This window comes from Panthera tigris, chromosome B2 (assembly GCF_018350195.1).
Source record: "Panthera tigris isolate Pti1 chromosome B2, P.tigris_Pti1_mat1.1, whole genome shotgun sequence".
NCBI lineage: Eukaryota > Metazoa > Chordata > Mammalia > Carnivora > Felidae > Panthera > Panthera tigris.
This window is the reverse complement of record NC_056664.1, coordinates 123852476-123874875: the sequence shown is the minus strand read 5'-3', so window position 1 is coordinate 123874875 and position 22400 is coordinate 123852476. Positions and strand designations below refer to the sequence as shown.

Genomic DNA, 22400 nt, shown 5'->3' with positions numbered 1-22400 from the left:
TGCCTCCAGAGACATGTTGAGTAAGAAGCTGCTGTGGCTGAAGTCAAAGAGGTTTTTGCCTGCTTTCTCCTCGAGGATTTTGATGTCTTACATTTAGGTCTTTCATCCATTTTGAGTTTATTTTTGTGTATGTTGTAAGAAAGTGGTCCAGGCTCATTTTTCTGCATGTTGCTGTCCAGTTTTCCCAGCACCATTTGCTGAAGAGACGGTCTTTATTCCATTGGATATTCTTTCCTGTTTTGTCAAAGATTGGTTGGCCATACGTTTCTGGATCCATTTCTGGGTTCTCTATTCTGTTCCATTGATACGAGTGTCTGTTTTTATGCCAGTACCATATTGTCTTGATGATTACAGCTTTGTAATAGAGCTTGAAGTCCAGGATTCTGAGGCCTCCAGCTTCGGTTTTCTTTTTCAAGATTGCTTTGGCTATTCGGGGTCTTTTCTGGTTCCATACAAATTTTAGGACTGTTTGTTCTAGCTCTGTGAAGAATGCTGGTGTTATTTTGATAGGGATTGCTAAGCGTAGTTATTTTAAAGTCTGTCTCTGGTAACTCTGATGTCTGGATCCCCGGCTGAGCATGCACGCATGTGTGTGTATTTTTATTGTTTTTTTTTTTGTTTTGTTTTCAATGACATGTTATTTCCTTTTTAAAAACATTTCATTTTTATTTTTGAGAGAGAGAGAGAAAGAGAGAGAGGCAGGCAGAGAGAGAGGGAAACACAGAATCTGAAGCACGCTCCAGGCTCTGAGGTGTAAGCACAGAGCCTGATGCAGGGCTCGAACTCACGGGTCGCGAGATCATGACCTGAGAGCCAAAGTTGGACACTTACCCAAATGAGCCACCCAGGTGCCTCAACATATTATTTCCAAATGAGCCTGATTAGTTTTTGATTGAATGTAGACACTGCACATGCAAATCAAGAAGTAATCTGAATCCTTGGGACGACGTCATCTTCTAGCAGAGAGGTATTCTGCACTATGGCTGACACTAGAACTCTCAGTCATTCATCTCGTGTTAGGAATTGGGATTATTCCCCGTTATGACTAGTCTGTTTAAGTTTCACTCCTCCTCCTAATACGTCCCCCTTTTCTCTTCACGGTTCTGCCCCGAGAGATCAGCGTTTCATTAAACACTCTAATCTTGCTTAGTTTGTCAATCTTTTAGCTTCCTCTTCTGAGATTAGGGGATTCCAGTTCACGGAAAGTAGTCTCAGGCACCAGGTACAGACTCTGGGTATTCTTTTTCTCCTAGATACTGGCCTCATAGCTATCGAATACATAGTTGTATTCCAATGCCTTCCAGTGATTGAACAAAAAATTTTTTTATCCAACTTTTTCTGGTTGATCCCTGTGGGAAGTTGATCTGAACTATTTAATTCACTATTATTGAACCCCCCCCCCCCACACACAATTTAGAGTTTAGGTATTAACTTGCATTTTCCTTGCTTTCATTTCCTTAAGCTTATTAGGCATTCTTATTTAATATTTTGCAGGCCAAGATGCCAGTATTTCAATGCTCTTTAGTCCTGATGGTACCACCTGTTCCTTCGGCAGTTCCCTCTGACTGCTGCCTTGTTTCCCTGTGTGTTTTGTAATATTTTGTAAATGTTGTGAAGTCACATATGCTGGAACTTTATTTGTGGGATTCTTTTGTGACCCGATTTGAGAAGAGTTCCTCTGGAGGAATTTCTGTTGCTTCTGTCACGTGCCTGTATAAGGCTTCTCAGTCCACCAGCGTGGTCTAATTTCATATGCTGACCGTATAGAAAGCCTAGCTTGTAATTTTAAATCCTACAGAGTTTTTTTTTTTTTTTTTTTTTTTTAATCTTTATCAAGAGCCAATGTTAGGGAGAGGCTGCCAGTATCCTCAGGGACGGTGATACTTGGATTTATTACTCATTTACCTTTGGCCTGAGTGAACCCCAGTTTTGTAAGGTTTGCATCGAGATCTGTCTCCCATTCCCGTGGCCTCAAGAATGTGATAAGCAGAACTCAGCTCCAGCTGATGGCAAATCCCCTCGTGGCAAAGCCAGCCTTCCCGTTGTTACTTAGTTCTGGACATCTTAGTATTCTTTACTTTCTTGCCAGAAAGCGTCAACGTGCTTCAAAGGGATTTATAAACCTTTACTTAACATTGTTGGTAGGTTTCAGAGCGTGGGTCTGTGTTCCTAGCCCACCGTCACGCTAGGCATGAAGTGTCCAGAGGGTACTGTAGTGATCAAGAGTAGGGGAGAGGTATGTGAAAGTGTAGACCGCTACAGCCAGATTGCCCCGTTTCGAACCCCGGTGCCACCCATCACTAGCCGTGTATCTAGTTAGCTAAAGCGCTTCCCCTCTCCGTCACAGATTCCACGGCGGGTTAGTAGAAAAATGAAATCTGCAAAGGCCGCAGAGCAGTGGCAGCCAGCGTAGTCAAGAAGAGCCCGCGGTGGGGCTGGTGACGCCGACTTGAACGGCACCCTGACCTGGTCCTGGACGTCCTCGTCGCACAACTCCAGTTGCATGATGCGCTCAAAAGGCCGGAAGAGGGCTTCGTTGAAGTGAAAATGGGGCGGCTCATTCCAGTCGGTGAGGACCTCCGTCAGTATGTCGTGGATGAAGGAAACAGCCTTCTGAGACACGTGTCTTTCCTTATGGCAGGCAGCCTGCGAAATTCGTGAGAGAGAAGAACACCGTCAGGACTTCGGGAAAATGGTTTCTGAGGTTCCTAACCCCCTCCACTGTAGGGAGGTAGAAGCAGCAATTCTGTTAAAGTAAAAGAGAAAAAAAAAATCCAAGGAACAAGTATAGATAAACAGGACACTAAAATTGAATGTTTAATCATTTAACCGAAGACCAGGCACAACTCCAGTTTTACTTTAATATTTTGGGAAAAATAAGAGCTTCTAGTAATTTCTTTTTTTTCCCCCCTTATAACGTTTCAGTTTTCTTGGGCGTAGAGAACACATGGACCATCGAGACACCAGAACCTAGTTCGGGGAGTTGCCCATGCTCTCATTTTTAGCCATGCCCCAGGTATGAAGATCAGATGAGACATCGTCCCTCAGAGAGGCGGGCCACTTGCACCGATAGTGCTCTGATTGGGTCACACCTTTGGATCTTTAGCAGTCCTCTCTCACACGGACCCTGGGCTTGGATGTCCGACCTGCTCTGGAAAATGGGACAATACCAAACACCGCATGAGTAGAGAACTGAAAAGTGGTTCTGATTCGGGGTCTGCCCTCTTGCTTTCCTCGGGAATCCTAAGAATGCCATGTCAATGAGCCAGGGCTGGTCCGCTGAAGGGAGAGAGACCATGGAGAGAGGCCCACTTGTCCAGCCCACCTAGCCAAGGCCACCGGGAGCCAGCCGACCACAGACGTACAAGCGAGGCGAGCTGAGATCAGCCAAGCCTGGTTCAGACCAGAAGGGCCCCCCTGAGCCCAGCTCAGATTTCTGACGGACAGAATCATAAGCTAAGTAAATGGTTATTGTTTTAAATGGCTAGGTTTTCTTTCGGGGTGGTTTATTATAGTGTAACAGATAACTGATACACGGTTCTTCCATGACCAAGTTGTTATTTCCTTGCTAGAATGTTCTCAGTTTAGTGAATTAAGTTCCAAAAAAAAAAAAACCACCTTTATTTTATGACATAGCTCTACCAGATGAGCACTAAAGAAGGAGTAAGAATAGTTTTTAATGAAAAACAAGGCAACAGTTTTCCCATCAACTGAGAAGTAGCCAGTCGTCATGTGTTGAAATGCTTAGTTTGTATGACAGAATTTATCCTATGAACTGCTTTGTGGGAGAGTGAAAGGGGCCCCGGTATTAATTTTGTTGAGAACACTAGGAAGTATGGTTAGTTGCAGGGTGCTTCCCAGATTACATATAATCAGCTATCAGAAAAGGGAGGCCGGCAGGAGCAAAAGGCATTGGTGTAATCACGCATAAAACTGAAGCCTTGGGGCGCCTGCGTGGCCCAGTCGGTCGAGCATCTGACTCTTGATTTCGGCTCAGGACATCATCTCACGATTCGTGAGACTGAGCCCCACGACGGGGGATTCTCTCTCCCTCGCTTTCTGCCTCTCCTCTCCCTGTGCCCATACATGCTCTCTTTCTCTCTAAATAAATACACTGAAAAAAAAAAAAAAAAAAAAAAGCGAAGCTCCAGCCTTGGTTAAAACCGGAGCATGAAGAATGAAAAACCGGCTGTGGGAGGTACCTAGCCAAGTCGCGTAAGTGTAAAGAAAGAGGGTCAGGGTGACACCGTGGTGGGACCGCCCTCTGCGGTGACTCTCTAGGTGCCGTGACGGATAGAGAACCGTGATGCTTGTGCCCAGGCGCTGCTCTTGGGCCACAGTGCTCTTTGTCCGCACACTGGCTGGAACCCCCTGCACTGGCTCCGCTTTCCAGGTGCTCACAGGTGCTCACCTCCACCAGGTGCGGGGCCACCAGGCTCCAGCAGCGCATCACGTGGAGCAGCGGGCGCGATTTGCTCCGCACGATCCTCAGCATGGCATCCCCAAGGCGGAACAGGTGCAGGGCACTTTTCCGGTCTTGGGTGGATTTAACTTCTCCTGTAAGAAGGCAAGACCAGAACACCCAGACACACAACTAGCTGGACCCATTCGAGCGCAGAGAGAGGCTAAAAATACCCAGAGCGGTAGGATTAGTCAGCGGGGGGCCAAGCAAGAGGAGAGAGGACCCTGGATTCAAGACAGGGTGGCTCACTCAACAAGGCCAGACCCCACCCCTCCGAGTCACCAGCAGATGCCCAATGCCTGCTGTGACAAGTGTGAGCAAGGCTGTGGATGAGGAGGAATGATGCGGTGGTTAAGGAGGAGGGCGGGGGAGTCCGGCTGCCTGGACTCAAGTCCTGGCTGAGCCACTTAGAAGCCGGGTTCCGCTGGACCAGAGACTTCCCTCTCCAAGCCACGTTTCTGGTTGTGCAAGTGGGGATAACAGCACTCACCTCTTCAAGTTACTTTAAGGATGGTGCTCATCGCGGGGCTTGGCACATACGTACCGACCCCCGCCCCCCCCCCAGCTCGTTGCTGTCGTCACTCATGCTCTACTTTGCCAGCCCTTAGTGGCACCTCTGAAGCCCTTGCCAAGCAGGTCAGGCCCCTGCCCACTCAATAACATGCTTGTTTAACCTGCTCTGTCTGGTTCCGTGCAGTCCTTGCCTACTCTGACCTTTTGCAATTTCTTTGCCCCGTCACCTTGGTCTTCTCCCTTCTTGTCACTTTCTTCTCACTCATGTCTGGCTTCTCTCATGCCGCCTACAAAATGCTGATCATTATCACGCTCCTCCTTTCTAATTAATCTTGCCATATCAAATATACTTCAAAATGACAGTAAGAATAATCGCTGACATTCACCGAATGTTTACTCGCCATCGAATGCTGTGCTGGTTCGTTAGGTGTCGTCAGTCACGTTATTTTATTTTTTTAAATTTTTTTTAACGTTTATTTATTTTTGAGACAGAGAGAGACAGAGCATGAACGGGGGAGGGGCAGAGAGAGGGAGACACAGAATCTGAAACAGGCTCCAGGCTCTGAGCCATCAGCCCAGAGCCCGACGCGGGGCTCGAACTCACGGACCGCGAGATCGTGACCTGAGCTGAAGTCGGACACTTAACCGACTGAGCCACCCAGGCGCCCCACGTTATTTTTTTTTTTTTAAAGCAAGCTTTAAACAAACGTAATTATTGCCATTAAGAACAATGAAATGTCAGGAAGGTAGACTGACTCGCCCAAGACAACGCAGCTGGTAAATGGTGAAGGCAGCATTTTAACTCCCGTGTGATTCATTCCGAAGCAAATGCTGCCTTCTCCTCCTAGGTGTGCTGCCTCCTTCTGACCCTGCTCGTTGCTTTTTGTAAGCTGAGAGCTTGCTGATTTCTCCAATGCAAAACACTCTGAAGGCTGCCCCTGGGCTCAGGGATGCTCTGGACGTCTGATGGGTCTGGAGGTTAGCTTTATATAGCTAGGGTTTTAAAGTCTGTTAAAAACGAGCGGGGAAAGAGTTGTACTTCTCAAATCAGAATCTGCAGTAAGGATCAAAAGGCCAAACATATACACTTAGAACTTCAGATTCCTCAAGATGGAAAGGACTTCAGATGTTGCGCAATCCAACCTTGCCACCACAGCACGTGCCCGGCCTGAACCCATCAGGACAGAGGCTCTCTGTTTCCGCACGACAACTGTGGCTGTTGACGGACAGTTGCATTTGTGAGCAACCTGCCACCCATTTGGGACCCACGGGCAGCTCAGTCCAACTCTGCTCCCTTCAGGAGGACCTTTCCTTTTCCCTTGGCCTCATCAGCGAAGACAGTGATATTGACTGATCGCTAACGAGACATGCCTTGATGGCAGGAGGCTTCTGACCCTTCCGCTTTTCTCTCCCACCAGTCCCTTGTGGAATTAGGCACCGCTGAGCTGAACGAAGAGACACGGTTTGTGATATGGAGATGGGGTCCCACCCTCACGTGAAGCTATCTGCACCCTGAGTATCCACGCCATTTTCTACATCACAAGCACAAAACTTAGTAGAGCAACTCAGCACCTGCTGTAGGTATAGTGACACCTACGGTGCCGGCAGCAGCGACATTTCCATTCATGGAGAATAATACTGTCACCCCACCCCCGCCCCTGCCACACTTCACAGCTGGAAGACAGATCGGCACCAGAACTCAGCCAGGGTACCGTGTGCAAAGGGAATGTGGATTCAAGTCTTCAGAGGGGCTGTTGCTATCAGGGATCTGGGCCGTTTCCCGCTACTCTCACAGCACAGTCTCTCCCGGGAAAGAATTACCTGGCATTGCCAGAGAGTAATCGACTGTGTCCGTGACAGAATGGAAGAGCTGGGACTGCGATGCTTTCTTCAGCTGATAAAGGAACCCTCCCAAAGCTGTGAGGTTCAACTTATCCGTAGCATCTTCAAAGAGCCTGGATGAAATAAACAGACTTGTTATCTGGAGACGATCTAGCCAAGTCTTTGCGGTAGAATCATTAGGACGGTTTTGTCAAATGGGATTAATGAAAATGTGTCAACACTGAAAATAAATCTATGTTATATACGTATTACTGCTGGGCACGAGTCTGCTCTAACTATGAGGTTTTAATCTAAGGGGCACAGATGATTAAAAAAAATATCTGTGTATCCCCATGGCTTAGCACAGCCATGCTAGACAGTAAACATGTTTGGCAAGACGTTGAAAACTGACAAAGCGTCGCTCCCTGAAACTGAGTAATGGGGAATAGAATCCTTAGAAGTAGCTTCAGGGTCCTAAGCTGTATTATAGAAAAGCCCACTGGGTGAATCAAGGCATTTGCTGGGCTACAACTGATGAGTCTAATGCTGGGCTTGGCCTTGAGAAGGACACAAAACCCAAGTAAACCCAAGCCTGTAAGCCCCCTCAGGGTGGGGCTAGCTTTAATGTTGCCTCTGACACACACCCAGAGCCTTGGACTTGGTGGGAACTCAAGCATCAGCCAAAAGAACAAACATCCCTAACCTAATGGGCCTTGCAGGTTCCTTTTGTTTTCTACTCAGCTGGGCGCAGACATTTCTGGCAGAAGGAGCTGGGAAGGAAGAGGGGAGCACAGGCAGCAGGGCTTAGAGAAGGATCGGAGGCTCACTGGAGTTCAGAAGGTTGGCATTAAATGTGCGTTTATATGGCCAGCCTTCCACTGCTCTTGGGTCACCTGCTGCCGGCCCTCCCAGTCTGTGCTCATACCAGAAGGACAAACAGCCCGTGGGGTGTCACGTGCTGGGCAAGGGAGAGTGTCGCCAACAGAAATGGAACAAGGAGCCTCTTTTGAAGAGGTTATAGGACGGGTTTTAAGACAGGAATTAGTGGATTAAACATTCGCAAACTATTGAAACAAAGACACTTTTCCTTGTTATTTTGTAATGCCTATTTTAATATTATTGAGTTTCTGCGTCCTATTAACCATTTCTTCTCTCTCGTTCCTAGTAAAAAAAAATCAGTGGTGGATATTATGCACCACCTGGCACTCGTATACTGCTTTCCAGATGCCGAAACACTTTTACAGCCATCTTGTTGGATAAACAGGAAAAAGGGATTGCTGTACTGAGTTAGTAGATGGAGAAACAGAGTCTCAGCATAACTATTTATACAGACGTAGGGGCACCTGGTGGCCCAGTTGATTGAGCGCCTGACTCTTAGTTTTGGCTCAAGCCAATCCTACTTGGGATTCTCTCTCTCCTCTCCCACCTGCCCCTGTCCCCTACTCTATCTCACTAATACATATGTACATATATATATATATATATAAATTACATACCAAAATAAATAAATAAATAAATAAATAAATAAATAAATATTATATACACACACACACATATATATATACATACATATATATGTATATATATATAATACACACACACACATTACACACATACAACCAAAAACTATACAGATGTGACCTTGCAGTTAGCGTCAAGGCCAGGAAAGAACTCTCCTGAGCATCAGTGATTGCTATTCCGCTCTCCTACTCCCTGGCTGTCTGGCCCCCTGTACAAACTTCACTGCACCTGTGCTGGGGGCACAATGACCCAGCGTGGAGCCTGAAGTGAGGCAGGACTACATGTGACTGGTGACCAACAGCACTTTCAACATCAGAAAGCGTCACTGCTTGGGGTTATTGTTGAGTTTTTCCTCTCGACCGTAACGTGGTCAAATAATATATCACACTCTTGGATGTGGGACTGTAATTTTCATCCAAATAATGGATTTCTCCTATTTAGCAAGCTCTCTCCTAAGTGCTTCATAGTTAGTTCAACCTCATGGCTACCCTGTGAGAGAGTGACTTCGTGACCCTACTTTACGATGAGGCAATCAGGGCCAGGGGAGGTGAACCTGCCCAAGGTCACAGGGTATGTGCAGACTTCTAGGCCCAGGGAGCCTGCCTCCCGAGCCTCCGGTCTTAGTCGTCAGACGGCAAGCGGTTCATTCTAAGTGCAGGGCATGCTGGGAGACAGAAGTATGTTTGGACAAAACAAAAAATCAAAAGAGGCTTAAATGACTGGCCAGCGAATCAAATTGCCCTGGGAGTGATTTTGAGCCCAGAGAGACGGACGTGGCGCTGCCCTCCGGCGAGCAGCCGTCTGGGGTGTGGGGACCATGGCGTGCACTCATACCTGTCGGCCTGGGTGGACAGTGTGAGCACGGCCTTGGCGGCACTGCTCCCTGTCATGAGGCCGCCCCCGCGGAAGTCGGAGGCCCGGCCTCGGCTGCCTTCCCTGACCAGCTCTTGGATGGAGAGGGGCTGGATGACAGGGGCCGCGCTCAGGGAGCTCTCGGGCTCCAGGTTCTGCTCCGCAGCCGAGTCCTCACGCTCTGGGTCGCCAAGGAGTCCAGAGTCCCCTGGCGCCCTCTGGGGTTGGCTGATGGTCAGAGGGGGCTGAGGGGTGCCGGCGCTGAAATGGGTGTGTTCTAACGTGCCCACGTACTCGCAGACCCTGGACAGAGTCACAGACAAGCAGCTGTTAGGCCTTGCCGCTCAGCAGGACAGCTCCGTAAATCCCACAGTGAGAGAAAGGAAGTCCGGCCAGCTTCACAGTCCTCCCCGATCTCCCTCCTTCCTCTGGTGAGGGCCACCTCTCCCTCTCCCCCACCCCCCCCCCCTACTATCCACATTCTTTTTTTTTTTGAGTTGGACCAGATGGGTTGGAAATGGGGTAAGGATTCCTCAGACTCTCACCCCATGCTGGGAGGAAGGTGGGTAACAAAAGCCCTCTTCATCCTGTTGTGCCCTGTCCAGCTTACTGGCTTATTTGGACTTCAGCTGTTGGAGGGAGGTTTCCCAAGGAGCCCTCTCCCCCTCCCTCTAGCGCTCTGATTAGGACCCAGGAAGCGCTTCTGTAGGATCCCAGAACCAGCGTCCATGTGGCTGGCAGGACCTCTAGCCATAATGGGCCCTCTCGCAAGGGCTCTGTCCAGCCGTGTCCTGCCTCGCCCCGACAGCCCCATATCACTAATGCCGGGGTGGTGCCCTAATCACAGTAAACACAGAGAAGTGTCACAACGTAGAGTATAAGTGCCAACTTCCAAATCGTTCCTGCCCAACAGACCCCGGAACTAGGACGGTTCATAAGAGGCCCAGTATCACAGAGTAAGTCCAGTTACCGGTAAGGACCATCCCGGATAGTTCACTCTCGTGTTCTGTAACCGGGCAATTTTTTGACTGCGTGTAAAACGCTCTGGTACGATGTAAGTCATTTTCCTGCCCTGATGTGCTTGTGAGAGGCAGGAAGAACAGGGGGTCTCCAGCCTCCACATTAAAACCCATTTTGCTCCAGGCTGATTCACCCTGGCTTTTTCATACCCTAGTTCCTCCCAAGATGGGTTTTGGGTTTTTCGATCCTTGGATGATCTGACGGATTCTCTCTTTCCGACTCAACAGACATTTGCTGTTGGCTGCATCTGCTTTGGGGGCATCAAACTGAACCCAGATCTGGCTGGTGCTCTGGCTGGCGAGATCCAGGTGCCTGAGCCCTGCCCCTGACTCCCCTTTGCTGCTCTGCCAGAACGGAGCTTGGTGCGAGGCTCTGGGCAGGTGCTGAGGAGAAGGAGAAGAAACAGCCTGGCGCCTGGCACCTGTCCCCTGCCTTGCCCCCCCCGGGCAGTGCCTCATTGTCCCAGGTCTGCCCAAATGCCTGGGAGACGGGCTTTTTGTCTTTGTCTCACGAGGACTGCGGAGCTAGTGCCGTTTGCATCTTACAGGTGCTGTGAACTCGGTCACTGACCGGGGTTTGGGGATCCTGTCATGCACCTGAACACGTGTGGCCAGCAGTCCGGGTTGTGGCTCCCCATCTCCAGGCCTACGCTGAGGATGGCATCCATGCACAAGACGTGGGCTGTGTGCAGCCAGACCCCCTGCAGCTTCCCGATCTGCTCCAGCTTCTGCTCCACTTTGAGTTTCACTGTGCCAGAGAGACAGTCATTACCATAATGGTCCAAGGAGGAGACAGAAAGGGAGAGAGAAAGGATGGAAAGGAAAGAATGGGTCGTTGTGCAAGGGCAAGAGGCAAACAGTAGATGTCACTCGATGTCACTGGCAGCAAGCTCCTCGACAGCAGGTCCCCGTGGTTCATCATGCAAGCCACCCAGCCCAGAGGCCCCACAGACCCTGGCGAGCTCAGCTCTCTGCAGTTCAGGAGTAGGGTGGGTCCTCGGCTGGGTCCTTCCAGACCCATCTGTGGGCTCTAGGTCAGTCACAGCAGTGAGGATGGGCTTCATGTGCTGACCCCAGCGGAAGCCCCTTGTGCCCAAGCCCTTCTCCCACCCGTGTACTCAAACCGATAAGACAGAATTCCTGGCAATGTGTAAGTTCTCTGAGGTTTATTTAATGTCACATGTTCATGACGACGATCATCTAAACCAGGTGTATGTATGCTCTGGGCCCATGGCTACGTTATAACTGAAGATTACTGAATCGTTTCACTCCCTTTTACATTTATATTTGTGATCTTCAAATAATACTTTTTTAATTGCAGAGGACTAATGAGAAAGGATGCACAAGGTAACTTGATATGTCAGTTATAGCAAATGCCAAGGCAAGGCCAAATGACAATATCATGGACAATAGCCATGAATCAAGGTTCCAAGTCATTGGAAGATGGGTCTGATGGGATAACTGGGTGATGGTCCGGAACGCAGGAACACAGCATGCTTACATCAGAGGAAGCCGAACCATATTCCTGTTGTAACAGGCAAACTGAGTTTTAGCAAAGCATCGTCTTTCATGGATGTGATACCGACTTTAGTTTTCATTTGTGTAGCATTTGAACATCAATTCTGGTTTTATAATTTTTTAAGAACCTTGAGTTTGTAAGGATTTTTATGTAACTTACGGTTGTGCACATTAAGTATATACCCTAGATGATCAACTGCTTCATTGGCTAATGGATTTTAACCAGGTAAAAGTCAACTCTTTCTGGAGCTCACAAAGCTCAGGTTTTTCTCTTATAAGAACAAAGGTTCTCTGAAGCTCCTCTCCAGGATTGCCTCCATTTCATTTCCCTACTCAGAAAACTGGCCATTCTGCCTTGCCCCACTACAACCTGAGCGATCTTCAAATGTGTACTCTGTGCAGCACCAACACAAGCGGCTGGGTGATGACAGAAGTGTGAATAGCTCAGCCAGGGGGCCTCTGGTGTCCTACCGGACTCCTGTGAGCAGCCAAGTCGCCGGGGCCGGAATGGTACGTGTCTTGCCTTCACAGGGATCTACGATAGGCACTCTGCAGGGTCAGCCATGTAAAAGAGCCAGGCCTGTGATCCAGGCTGGGATCTTGTGATCAGCAGTAAATACATGCTGTGCATCACACAAGGAACAGGGACAGGTGTCTGTCACATGTGCAGGGGTGTGCAGACCGCACATAAGGCGCCAGGCGGATTCTGGCTCTTTAGCTGTTACCTTGTGCTATGGCATCACTGGGCTCCTGGACTTCCTTCTCCTCTTTTTCTTCCTGGACACAGGAGGCAGCTGCCATCTGGGCAAGGGCCGAGGCGCAGTTAGCTGCAACTCCTTTGGAGAAAAGAAACAATTACCCCTCACGGAGTCCACCGTCTAGCCTTTTACCCAGCAGCCCTTCTAAAAGATTCGTTTTCCACGAGGGCCATTCCCACGGCGCTCCTCGGGGACACCCCGCGGGCCACGGGTCCGGGAACGTTACTCCCTCCTGTACCTAGAGCACAGCTCAGCCGCGCTGCCTTCCGCAGCCCGTCGAGGCTCATGCAGATGGCATCACGTTCCTTTTGGTTCTGCTCTTTGACGCCTTCAGCTCCCAGAATGAAGGCCAACCCTTTGGAGCTTCCTGCCATTCGGCCAGTCAGGGGGGTTGACAAAGTATCGATCAAGTTCTTCCAGCAGCCCACCAGAATATAGCGAGCAAACGCCACACCTAGGACGTGAAGGAGCAAGGATCATTTTCCGGAGACAAAATAAACCACCGGCGGTGAATGGATTGGAAGCTTCTGACAATCGAGTTAGCAATACTGAGGTGTATGCAATTCTACTACAGGAAATCAAATTTAATGGATATCGGATTGTGTTATACTTTGTGTTTATAAATAATGAATGTTGCGTCATCAGCTAGATGTTGCTAAGTAACCTCCTTCAGGCACTTTTCTGCCAAGACGAGATGTTAATTCATTTATGTCAGCACAGAAAGCTGCCACTTAATGGTTTAATTGCTGGTAACATATGGGATGTATGTATATTCATAAACTCAAGACCCAAGTCATTACCTGCCACTGTGGAGTCATCAATTCTCCTGCCCTGGGTGAAAGGAGACTCCGTAGAAGCTGAAGCCATCAGCTGGCCCCCAATCGCACTGCTCTCTAAGCCATCAATGTCTGTCAAGGAAAAGGAGGAAGGTTTTCCCAGATTGGAACACTCCAGGAAAAACCAAAACCAAAAACCAAAAACCAAAAAAACCCAAATGGCCAACACAATATTCATTTTTTTTTCCACAACAAACATCCATTGGATCTATTATGTACCATGTATGTAAGAATTTTTTATCAGAATATTAAAATTTTTGTTTTATTCTTTTAGTCTAGTTCTCTTTCATTGCCAGAACATTCTTCATATTTTTTACTAAAAACATAAACTCTGCCCTCTCTGTTGTCAGAAAATCTATTGACTTCGAATATTTTGACGTTTGACTATTCCTTTTATCCAAAACGGTGGCATCGTTCCTACATTTTATATGTGCAGTTTGCCCCAACGTGGATTTCTCTTTCAGAATTTCCTCATAGGAATGAAGAAGAGAATAAGAATAATATCTCCTTGGTCAGATAATCACATCATCTGATTCCAATGTACAACAATAACTTGATAATCATATCTTACAATTCACAAAGTGTTTTCACATAACGTTGTTTTCATCAGATCTTCCAGATAACTCCAAGCGGGTAGGCCGGGTAGGTATTATTTTTCCCATTTCACAGAGAAGGAAATAAATGTTCAAGGCAGGTGAACTGCACAAGGCCACGAGGCCGGTAAAAGAAGGGATCAGGCTTAGGATGCAAGTCTTCTGACTCCCATCTGGGCCTCTTCCCAATGACACCACACACTTCGTGCAGCGTGATACAGGACGTTCATTCTCCATTTAAATTCTTGTTAAAACCAACTCTCATCTCTGGAATTAGCTCAACGAACCACTTCTTAATACACTGGCAAGAAGAGCCTGGGATTGAGAAGATTTAACTCTGAATTAAGTAGCCTTGGGGCGCCTGGGTGGCGCAGTCGGTTAAGCGGCCGACTTCAGCCAGGTCACGATCTCGCGGTCTGTGAGTTCGAGCCCCGCGTCAGGCTCTGGGCTGATGGCTCGGAGCCTGGAGCCTGTTTCCGATTCTGTGTCTCCCTCTCTCTCTGCCCCTCCCCCGTTCATGCTCTGTCTCTCTCTGTCCCAAAAATAAAATAAAAAACGTTGAAAAAAAAAATTAAAAAAAAAAAAAAAAAGTAGCCTTATAGCCCTGGGCTACACTGCATCTCCTGGCTTTGAATGTCTAAGTGGAAAGGAAGGAACCACTGGAGAAGTGACCATGGAATTGAAGCATATATCCTGAAGGCAACTAATATAGTTGAATACAACACAGAGAGGGATTGGGAAAAGAGGGTAGCCTAAGTTTATTCCTTGACTTTAGAACTTGACTTTCACCAACAGGATGAGAGTCCTCTGCATGGTGTTTGAATACTATTTCATTATAGCTTTGATTCTTACAGTAAGTCCATGAAGCCTAGACATTTCTGGTAACACATCTCTTTTTTCCCCCCTCACATTTTATGTACTTCTACTTGCATATTAAAAATGGTGCATTCCAATAATTAAAATCATACAAAGAAAAAAATGGCGCTTGACTAAACTGCATTTTACAGCCTGCAGAGTGCCTTAGACCAACTTAGGCTTTATTGGTCACCCCCAACCAGCTTCTTCCTTCACCAACATGCAAGTTCTTTTCCTTCCCCGCCAGCCAGACAAGCAGAGGGAAGAGGAGGGTTGGTGTTCCTGAGCAACATATCTCTTTGAAAAAAGTTGCTAAGATAGGTTTTAAAATTTCTCACCACAAGAAAAAAAAAAATGTGACCATGTAAGGTGACTGACATTAACTAAACTTAGTGAGGTGATCATTTTGCAATGTACACATATATCAAATCATCATTTTGTGCACGTTGGGCTAATATAATGTTATATGTCAATTATTTCTCAACAAAATTGGGGAACCGAGGCAGGGAGAAATCTCAATGACTGCTCAAGTTGGAACAGGCCAGTTTCACTGAAATGAATTTGACCCAGAGTCAAATGATCTTATGACATTCCCCCAAAATTTCCAGTTACGAAAGTTATGTTTCCTATATGCTAGGTAGAGGGCTAATGGATTCAAGTAATACAAAGTTTATCTGAGTGCTAAAATTCCTCGGTTCTAGACAACACTTTTCTATGACATCAGGAACGGCCACAGTTAGTACAACGTTGATGGTAAGATCGTGGCTATTGCTTTTAGCTGCACAGGATGAAAAGATCCGATGGAAGTTTCCAAGCTCCAGGTTAACTACTGCTCAAATTCACTTGCCATCTCATACTGGGAATTTGCTACAAAGAATCACAGAACTTTATTTTGTAGAATTCTGTGTGAAAAAGCCTATGTTTTTCTCTCATTTTCTAGCTAGAGTTAGAGAACTCTCCCGTGGATGTGGCCCACTGAGCTTACAGTTCCGTGACAAAGGGGTGGCTGAGCCACAGCAATGACTGATGAATGTGGCTACTGTGAATGACCTGTTGTTTGTTCATTTTTATGACTGCTGAGTGACTCCTTTTGTTAAGGTCCAGGTAAGAGTCACAGAGATTAATTTTGGCAGAAACTACGGTATTTGAAAATTAGAGCTGGCACATTTAGGATCCTTATCCAGGTTCTGAGGCGCTTTAAGTGCTGGGCAGTACTTTCAATCCCTATTGGACGGACTTGGCAAAGACAGGTGGAAACGAAGCACTGCTTACAGGCAACTGAGTAAATGTCCCACACGTGTATGCATTCCTAGATTTCGAATGGATGTAAGTGTGACCATGGTTAACCAAATGCAAATTGGTCACCTGTCCAGTGATCCGGATCCCCAAAGTTTGGGACCTAAGCCTCGCTTCTCTCAGTTGCACCCTAGTTCGAGAACTAGGACTCCAAACACCTGCCATTGGCCGAGACTCTGCTGGCTGTGGACAGACTATGTGTCTTGACTCCCTGCCTGGTTCCTAAATAGCACCTCACCCTACATTCCTTATTGTTGGGTTCTGCTTGTCAGCAGTCTACTCTGCCTCCTTTGTAAGAGCCCCCCAGTACTAACCGAAGGTAATATAACGTTCATTTTGGACAACAGAAACGGCAGGGAAGGCATAGGGCCATGGCCCACACATCGTGTTAGCCAGAGCCAGGAGATGATTCAGATCAGAAACCAGTCTGGGAACTCAGCTCAAACATAAGATGAGCCTGGAGATCTAATATATGAAGGCTACTGATGACAAGTCTTGAGTCCTCCCTGGTCTTTACCTGACATCATGGTGAAGCCATGAAAAGCCAGGAATGACTGTGTTTGCCCACCCCCCCCCCACCCCCACCCAAATTCCTTCATGACCACATCCCATACTGCTCTCTATGCTCTCATGTAAAAAATCTTTTTCTTTTGGAGAGAGAGAGAGACAGAGAGAGTGCGAGTAGGGGAGAGACAGGGAGAAAACGAGAGAGAGAATCCCAAACCAGTCCTATGCTCAGTGCGGAGCCCATCGTGGAGCTCGATCTCACGGCGGTGAGATCATGACTTGAGCCGCGATCCAAAGTCGGATGCCCAACTGAGCCACCCAGGTGCCCCACGTGAAATTTCTAATGGACAGGGTTTTTAAAACTCAGGGCACTGAAGACAAAGAGGCCGGGCAACTGTTTGGCATTATTTTTAACTCTTGTGCAGCTGGGAAGGGAAGAGAGGACCTCCGATACGGATAGGAAATGGGAAGGGAGCCAAGTTGAAAGTCAAGCGTTTTAACGTGTCTGGCAGCTCAGGAGCACTGAAGGATTAGGGTCACCTACTAGCACGTGAGAGCTTCCAGGAACAATTCTGGGCTTCGTGCCCAGAAAGCACTTCATATCCCTAGCAGAGGCCTGTAGCTCTCCCCTGACAGACGTGGGTGCTAAGTAGTCCTCATCCGAGGGGGCACAGTGAGTCCTCCAGGGTCCCGCGTGAAAAATGGACGGAACATTCCTGTGAGGTGGCTTCGCGACACCTCCCTGGCACCGTCACCAGCTGCCGGGGGGTGGGGGGGTTTGCCGGGGCTGTTTCAAGGCTGCTTCTCTGAAAGGGGCTCTCGGGCACTCTCTCCCCGCCGAGCGCCACACGGCTGCGTGAGGAGCCACTGACCGGTCAGCATGGTGATGAGGGGAAGGCTGTTATCCTCTGGGCTGCCCCAGTAGCCAGCTTCTCCGAGCATGTTCCTGTCGAGCACCTGATGGTAGAGTTCCTCGATCCAGGCCTGGGAGAAAACCATCAGCACCCCGCTGGTCTGCACCTGCTTCATGAACTCCTTCTGCAGAGAGGACCACACGAGAAGGTGACCAGATAGGACCCCCCCGCAAACGAACAGGCCCCTCCTCTGCCTCTTTCTCTCACTGGGGCCCTACCTGAGTCGAGGCTTCGAGGAACAACAAAACCTGTCGATTGGGAGTGGGGGGGGGGGGTGGCAAGGGAAAGGGGAACCAAAATGGAGAAGTCCCAAACTTCATGAAGTTCCTTTTACTTATGAGATCTTAAAAAAAATTTTTTTAACGGTTAGTTATTTTTGAAAGAGAGAGAGAGAGAGGGACAGAGCGTGAGCAGGGGAGGGGCAGAGAGAGAAGGAGACACAGAATCCGAAGCAGGCTCCCGGGCTCTGAGCTGTCAGCACAGGGCCTGACGCGGGGCTCGAACTCATGAACCCGGAGGTCACGACCTGAGCGGAAGTCGGACGCTTAATTGACTGAGCCACCCAGGCGCCCTACTTATGACATCTTTCTAAGAAACCCACATAAGGATAAAGAACGCTGCACTTCCTATCTTTACTCTTTGATGTGTGGGGGGATTAGAAACAGCACAGAAAAAGGAACGCAGTAGCTCCCTCTCACTGCCCCAACCGCCGCAGAGATGGAGTGTGTCCCCTGAAACAGCACGTGTGCCTCGACAGATACTTGACTTACACCCACGAAGCTGCCAGTTCCCCTCGGGAGTTTACAATTTATCAAGCGAACGAATGATTGTGGATTCCCTTCCAGCAGCTCTGTGGACTGAGGCTCGTGAACCGGGATCAGGGCTATACCAGGGGGTGGCTCGCTCCGGCGAGGGAGCCAAGCACAGCGTAATCACCATTGTACTCATTCCACAGCTCCCAGCAGGTGCTAGTAAGCTTAGCTCTGGGTCACAAGTAGGTCCGGGTACCTTCCGGAGGACAACGAAGAGGTTTCGCAACACAGCAAGCCTTGCTTTTCGGGAAAGGGGGCCATACCCTGTACGTCGTCTGATGCTACTGAACATTCTGATCACCTGTTTTGGAAGGTGGCTTACACTTGAGTGTGTGCAGCAATGCCACCGGCTGACATTACTAGGCCACCGGCAGGCGGCCGCTTCTAGGGACTGGGGGCCCTTCCCTCTCTGGAGCAAGGTGGGTAGCTGTGTGCCCCGCAGCACGATGCAAACTGCACTGCACCCCCTTCCACCCTCCACACAGCCCCGCAGGGACTGCCCAGTCCAGAGTAGCAAGGGACATCCCTGCTATCCCTCCCAGGGATCCCTCCCAGGACAGCGATGCTCGGCTTTGCAGCCACTTCTGGCCAGGTCCAAGCGGAGACCACGCACTCACTATCATGCCCGGTGCCAGGGTGGGCCGCTTCCGGTAGTAGTCGCCGTGGGAGAGCTTCAGGTTGAGCAGCAGGGCGCAGTGCGCGGCCGTGTACAGGCTGTCGGCGTTCATCAGCATCTGCAAGCTGAGGCTGCCGCTCCCATCGAATCCGGGAGAGTGCATCATGCCTGTGGGAGAGAGTCAAGAAACCTTTCGGGTTGCGAGCAAGGCACCTGGCAAGACCGGCCTGTGGACAGCCGTGGGCCAACCCTAGCAACAGGAACAGGCACCTTGTAGGACACTCCCGGAAAGAAACTAGAGCCAGCCAGGGGTATCGTGAGGGCCGGACACACGCCTTAGCCTGGTGGGGAGGGGCATGCACTCTGGAGGGAATCTACTGGGCAAATCTTGAGGAGTTACCCACCAAATACTTCGGTAAAACCACTCAGACCCCCTAAGTCTCAGCTTCTTCACCGACGAATGGGCAGAAAAATCGACTGCATCTGTCTCTTGCTCAGAGTCTCTAACGACTTCCCATCACAATACAAATAAAACCTGGACTCCCCCTCCTTTCTCCTCACTCCCCACAGCCACCCGGACCAGCACTGCTCCTAGACCAACACCAAGAGTGGGCCTGCCTCAGGGCCTTTGCATTTGCTCTTGTCACACTCCCCAGAATGATTTCTCAGGATCTCTGGAGGATGTGCTCCCTTCTTTCAGGTTCCTGCTCAAGCATCAGCTTTACAGAGACCTTCCCTTTCAATTCCATCTAAGAGAGCCTCCCCAATACTACCACCCCTGCAATATTCCTCCTCCCCACTCTGCATTGTTTTCATTGCCTCCATGTCATTTATTCTACCCAGCATTATACTAACATGTATTTACTGTCTGCTGTCACTACTATTATCTACTTTTACGTAAGATCTATGAGAGGGTGGGGCTTTGTTTGTTCCGTCCCCTACGGAATCCCCAGTGCCTGGAGAAATGCCTGGTATAAAGAAGACCCTTGAAAACTATTTGCTCAATGAATAAAAATGAACGGACACGTTTGTTACGAGAACTAGATGTGATAAGGCATGTAAAACGCTTAATGCGGTAACTGATACATACTTTTCTAAAAGCAACAATGTTCCTCAAAAAGCAAAACCAGAATTACCACATGACCCAGTAATTACACTCTCTGGTACGCAGCATGCTCAAAAGAATTACAAGCAGGGATTTGAGCAGACACTTGTACGCCAATTTCACTGCAGCATGATTCACAATTGCCCAAAGACAGAGCCAACTGAAGAGTCCATCGACAGATGAATGGATAAACGGAATATGGTAGATACGGACCACGGAGTTCTAATGCATGCTACACCATGGATGAACCTTGCAAACATGCTAAGTAAAATGAGCCAGGCACAAAATGACAAATGTAAGATCCATGTAAATGAGGTACAGGCAAGGACAGACAAATTTATGGAGACAGAAAGTAGATTAGACGTGACCACGGGCTGGGGAAGAAGACTTTCTCTTTGGGATGATTAAAAAAAAAAAAAGTTCTGAAAACAGTGGTGATGGTTTTACAACATTGTGGATACAGTGAGTGCCATTGAACCGCACACATAAAAATGGTGAAAATGGCAAATTGTAAGTTATATGTATATTTTTTATCACAATTAAATAATAATGTAATATACCAAAACCGTTGAACTGTGCCCTCTAAATGGGTGAATTGTATGCTACATGAATTTTATCTAAATAAATTTTATTTCAATCAATCTTTTAAATGAGGAAACAGAGTTTCAAAAATATATGTAAATAAAGAGCTATTGGGTTTTCCCTCATTATTTTTTCTAAACATCGCTTTATGTTTAATAAGGTTTTCATTTTGAAGGGCTCCTTGTGCTTGATACAAATTAACTGAAAGAAAACAAACAAACAAACAAACAAACAAACAACTATATCCCCTGCTTTAAAGGTGGGCTCACTCAGGGGCACCTAGGTGGCTCAGTTGGTTAAGTGTCCAGCTTTGGCTCAGGTCATGATCTCATGGTTCACAAGTTTGAGCCCCACCTGTGCTGACAGTGAGGAGCCTGCTTGGAATTCTCTCTTTCCCTCTCTCTCCCTTTCTCCCTGCCCCTCCCCAGCTCATGCTATCAAAATAAATAAATAAACTTAAAAAAAAAGTGCCTCATTTTTCTCAAAGCTAGAACAAACAATCCTAAAATTTGTATGGAACCACAAAAGACCCCGAAGAGCCAAAGTTAGGTTGAAAAAGAAAACCAAAGCAGGAGGCATCACGATCTCAGACTTTAGCCTCTACTACAAAGCTGTAATCATCAAGACAGTATGGTATTCGCACAAAAACAGACACATAGACCAATGGAATAGAATAGAGACACCAGAATTGGACCCACAAATGTATGGCCAACTAATCTTTGACAAAGCAGGAAAGAGTATCCAATGGAATAAAGACAGTCTCTTTAGCAAATGGTGCTGGGAGAACTGGACAGCAACATGCAGAAGAATGAAACTGGACCACCTTCCTATACCATACACAAAAATAAACTCAAAATGGATGAAACACTTGAATGTGAGACAGGTAACTATCAAAACCCTAGAGGAGGAAGCAGGCAACAACCTCTTTGACCTCAGCCATAGCAATTTCTTGACACGTCTCCAAAGGCAAGGGAATTAAAAGCAAAAATGAACTATTGGGATCTCATCAAGATAAAAAACCTCTGCACTGCAAAGGAAACAATCAACAAAACTAAAAGGCAACCGACGGAATGGGAAAAAGATATTTGCAAATGACATATCGGATAAAGGGTTAGTATCCAAAATCTATGAAGAACTTACCAAACTCAACACCCAGAAAACAAATAATCCAGTGAAGAAATGGGCAGAAGACAGGAATAGACACTTTTCCAAAGAAGACATCCAGATGGCCAACAGACACATGAAAAGTTGCTCAACATCACTCATCATCAGAGAAATATAAATCAAAATCACAATGAGATACCACCTCACACCAGAGTGGCTAAAATTAACAATTCAGGAAACAACAGATGCTGGCGAGGATGTGGAGAAATGGGAACCCTCTTGCACTGTTGGTGGAAAGCAAACTGGTGCAGCTGCTCTGGAAAACAGTATTTAATTTAAAAAATGAAAAGTAGAACCACCCTACGACACAGCAACAGCACTACTAGGAATTTACCCAAGGGCTACAGCAATGCTGATGCATAGGGGCACATGCACCCCAATGCTTATAGCAGCACTTTCAACAATAGCCAAATTATAGAAAGAGCCTAAATTGTCCATCAATGATGAATGGATAAAGAAGATGTGGTTTATAAATACAATGGACTACTACTTGGCAATGAGAAAGAATGAAATCTTGCCATTTGCAGCAACGTGGATAGAACTGGAGGGTATGATGCTAATGAAATAAGTCAGAGAAAGACAGGTATCAAATATTTGCACTTATATGTGGAACCTGGCAAATTTAACAGAAGACATGGGGGAAGGGAAGGGGGAAG

General features: G+C 47.7%; 1 protein-coding gene across 3 annotated transcripts in view; it reads right to left on the bottom strand.

Annotated features, from left to right (window-relative positions):
• The window catches only part of ARFGEF3 (ARFGEF family member 3), a 179714-nt gene that overhangs the window by 39732 nt on the left and 117582 nt on the right, over positions 1-22400 (bottom strand). For all 3 annotated transcript variants that reach the window (XR_006217888.1, XM_042987213.1, XM_042987212.1), the window contains 10 exons: positions 18895-19061; positions 17424-17589; positions 13265-13372; positions 12703-12918; positions 12432-12542; positions 10786-10936; positions 9152-9472; positions 6797-6930; positions 4412-4557; positions 2467-2646 (listed from right to left, as the gene is read on the bottom strand). Coding sequence is in view for 2 of the 3 variants with exons in the window: in XM_042987213.1 (XP_042843147.1) it covers positions 2467-2646; positions 4412-4557; positions 6797-6930; positions 9152-9472; positions 10786-10936; positions 12432-12542; positions 12703-12918; positions 13265-13372; positions 17424-17589; positions 18895-19061 (1700 nt within the window). In the remaining variant the exon portion in view is untranslated. The remainder of the gene's footprint in view (positions 1-2466; positions 2647-4411; positions 4558-6796; positions 6931-9151; positions 9473-10785; positions 10937-12431; positions 12543-12702; positions 12919-13264; positions 13373-17423; positions 17590-18894; positions 19062-22400) is intronic.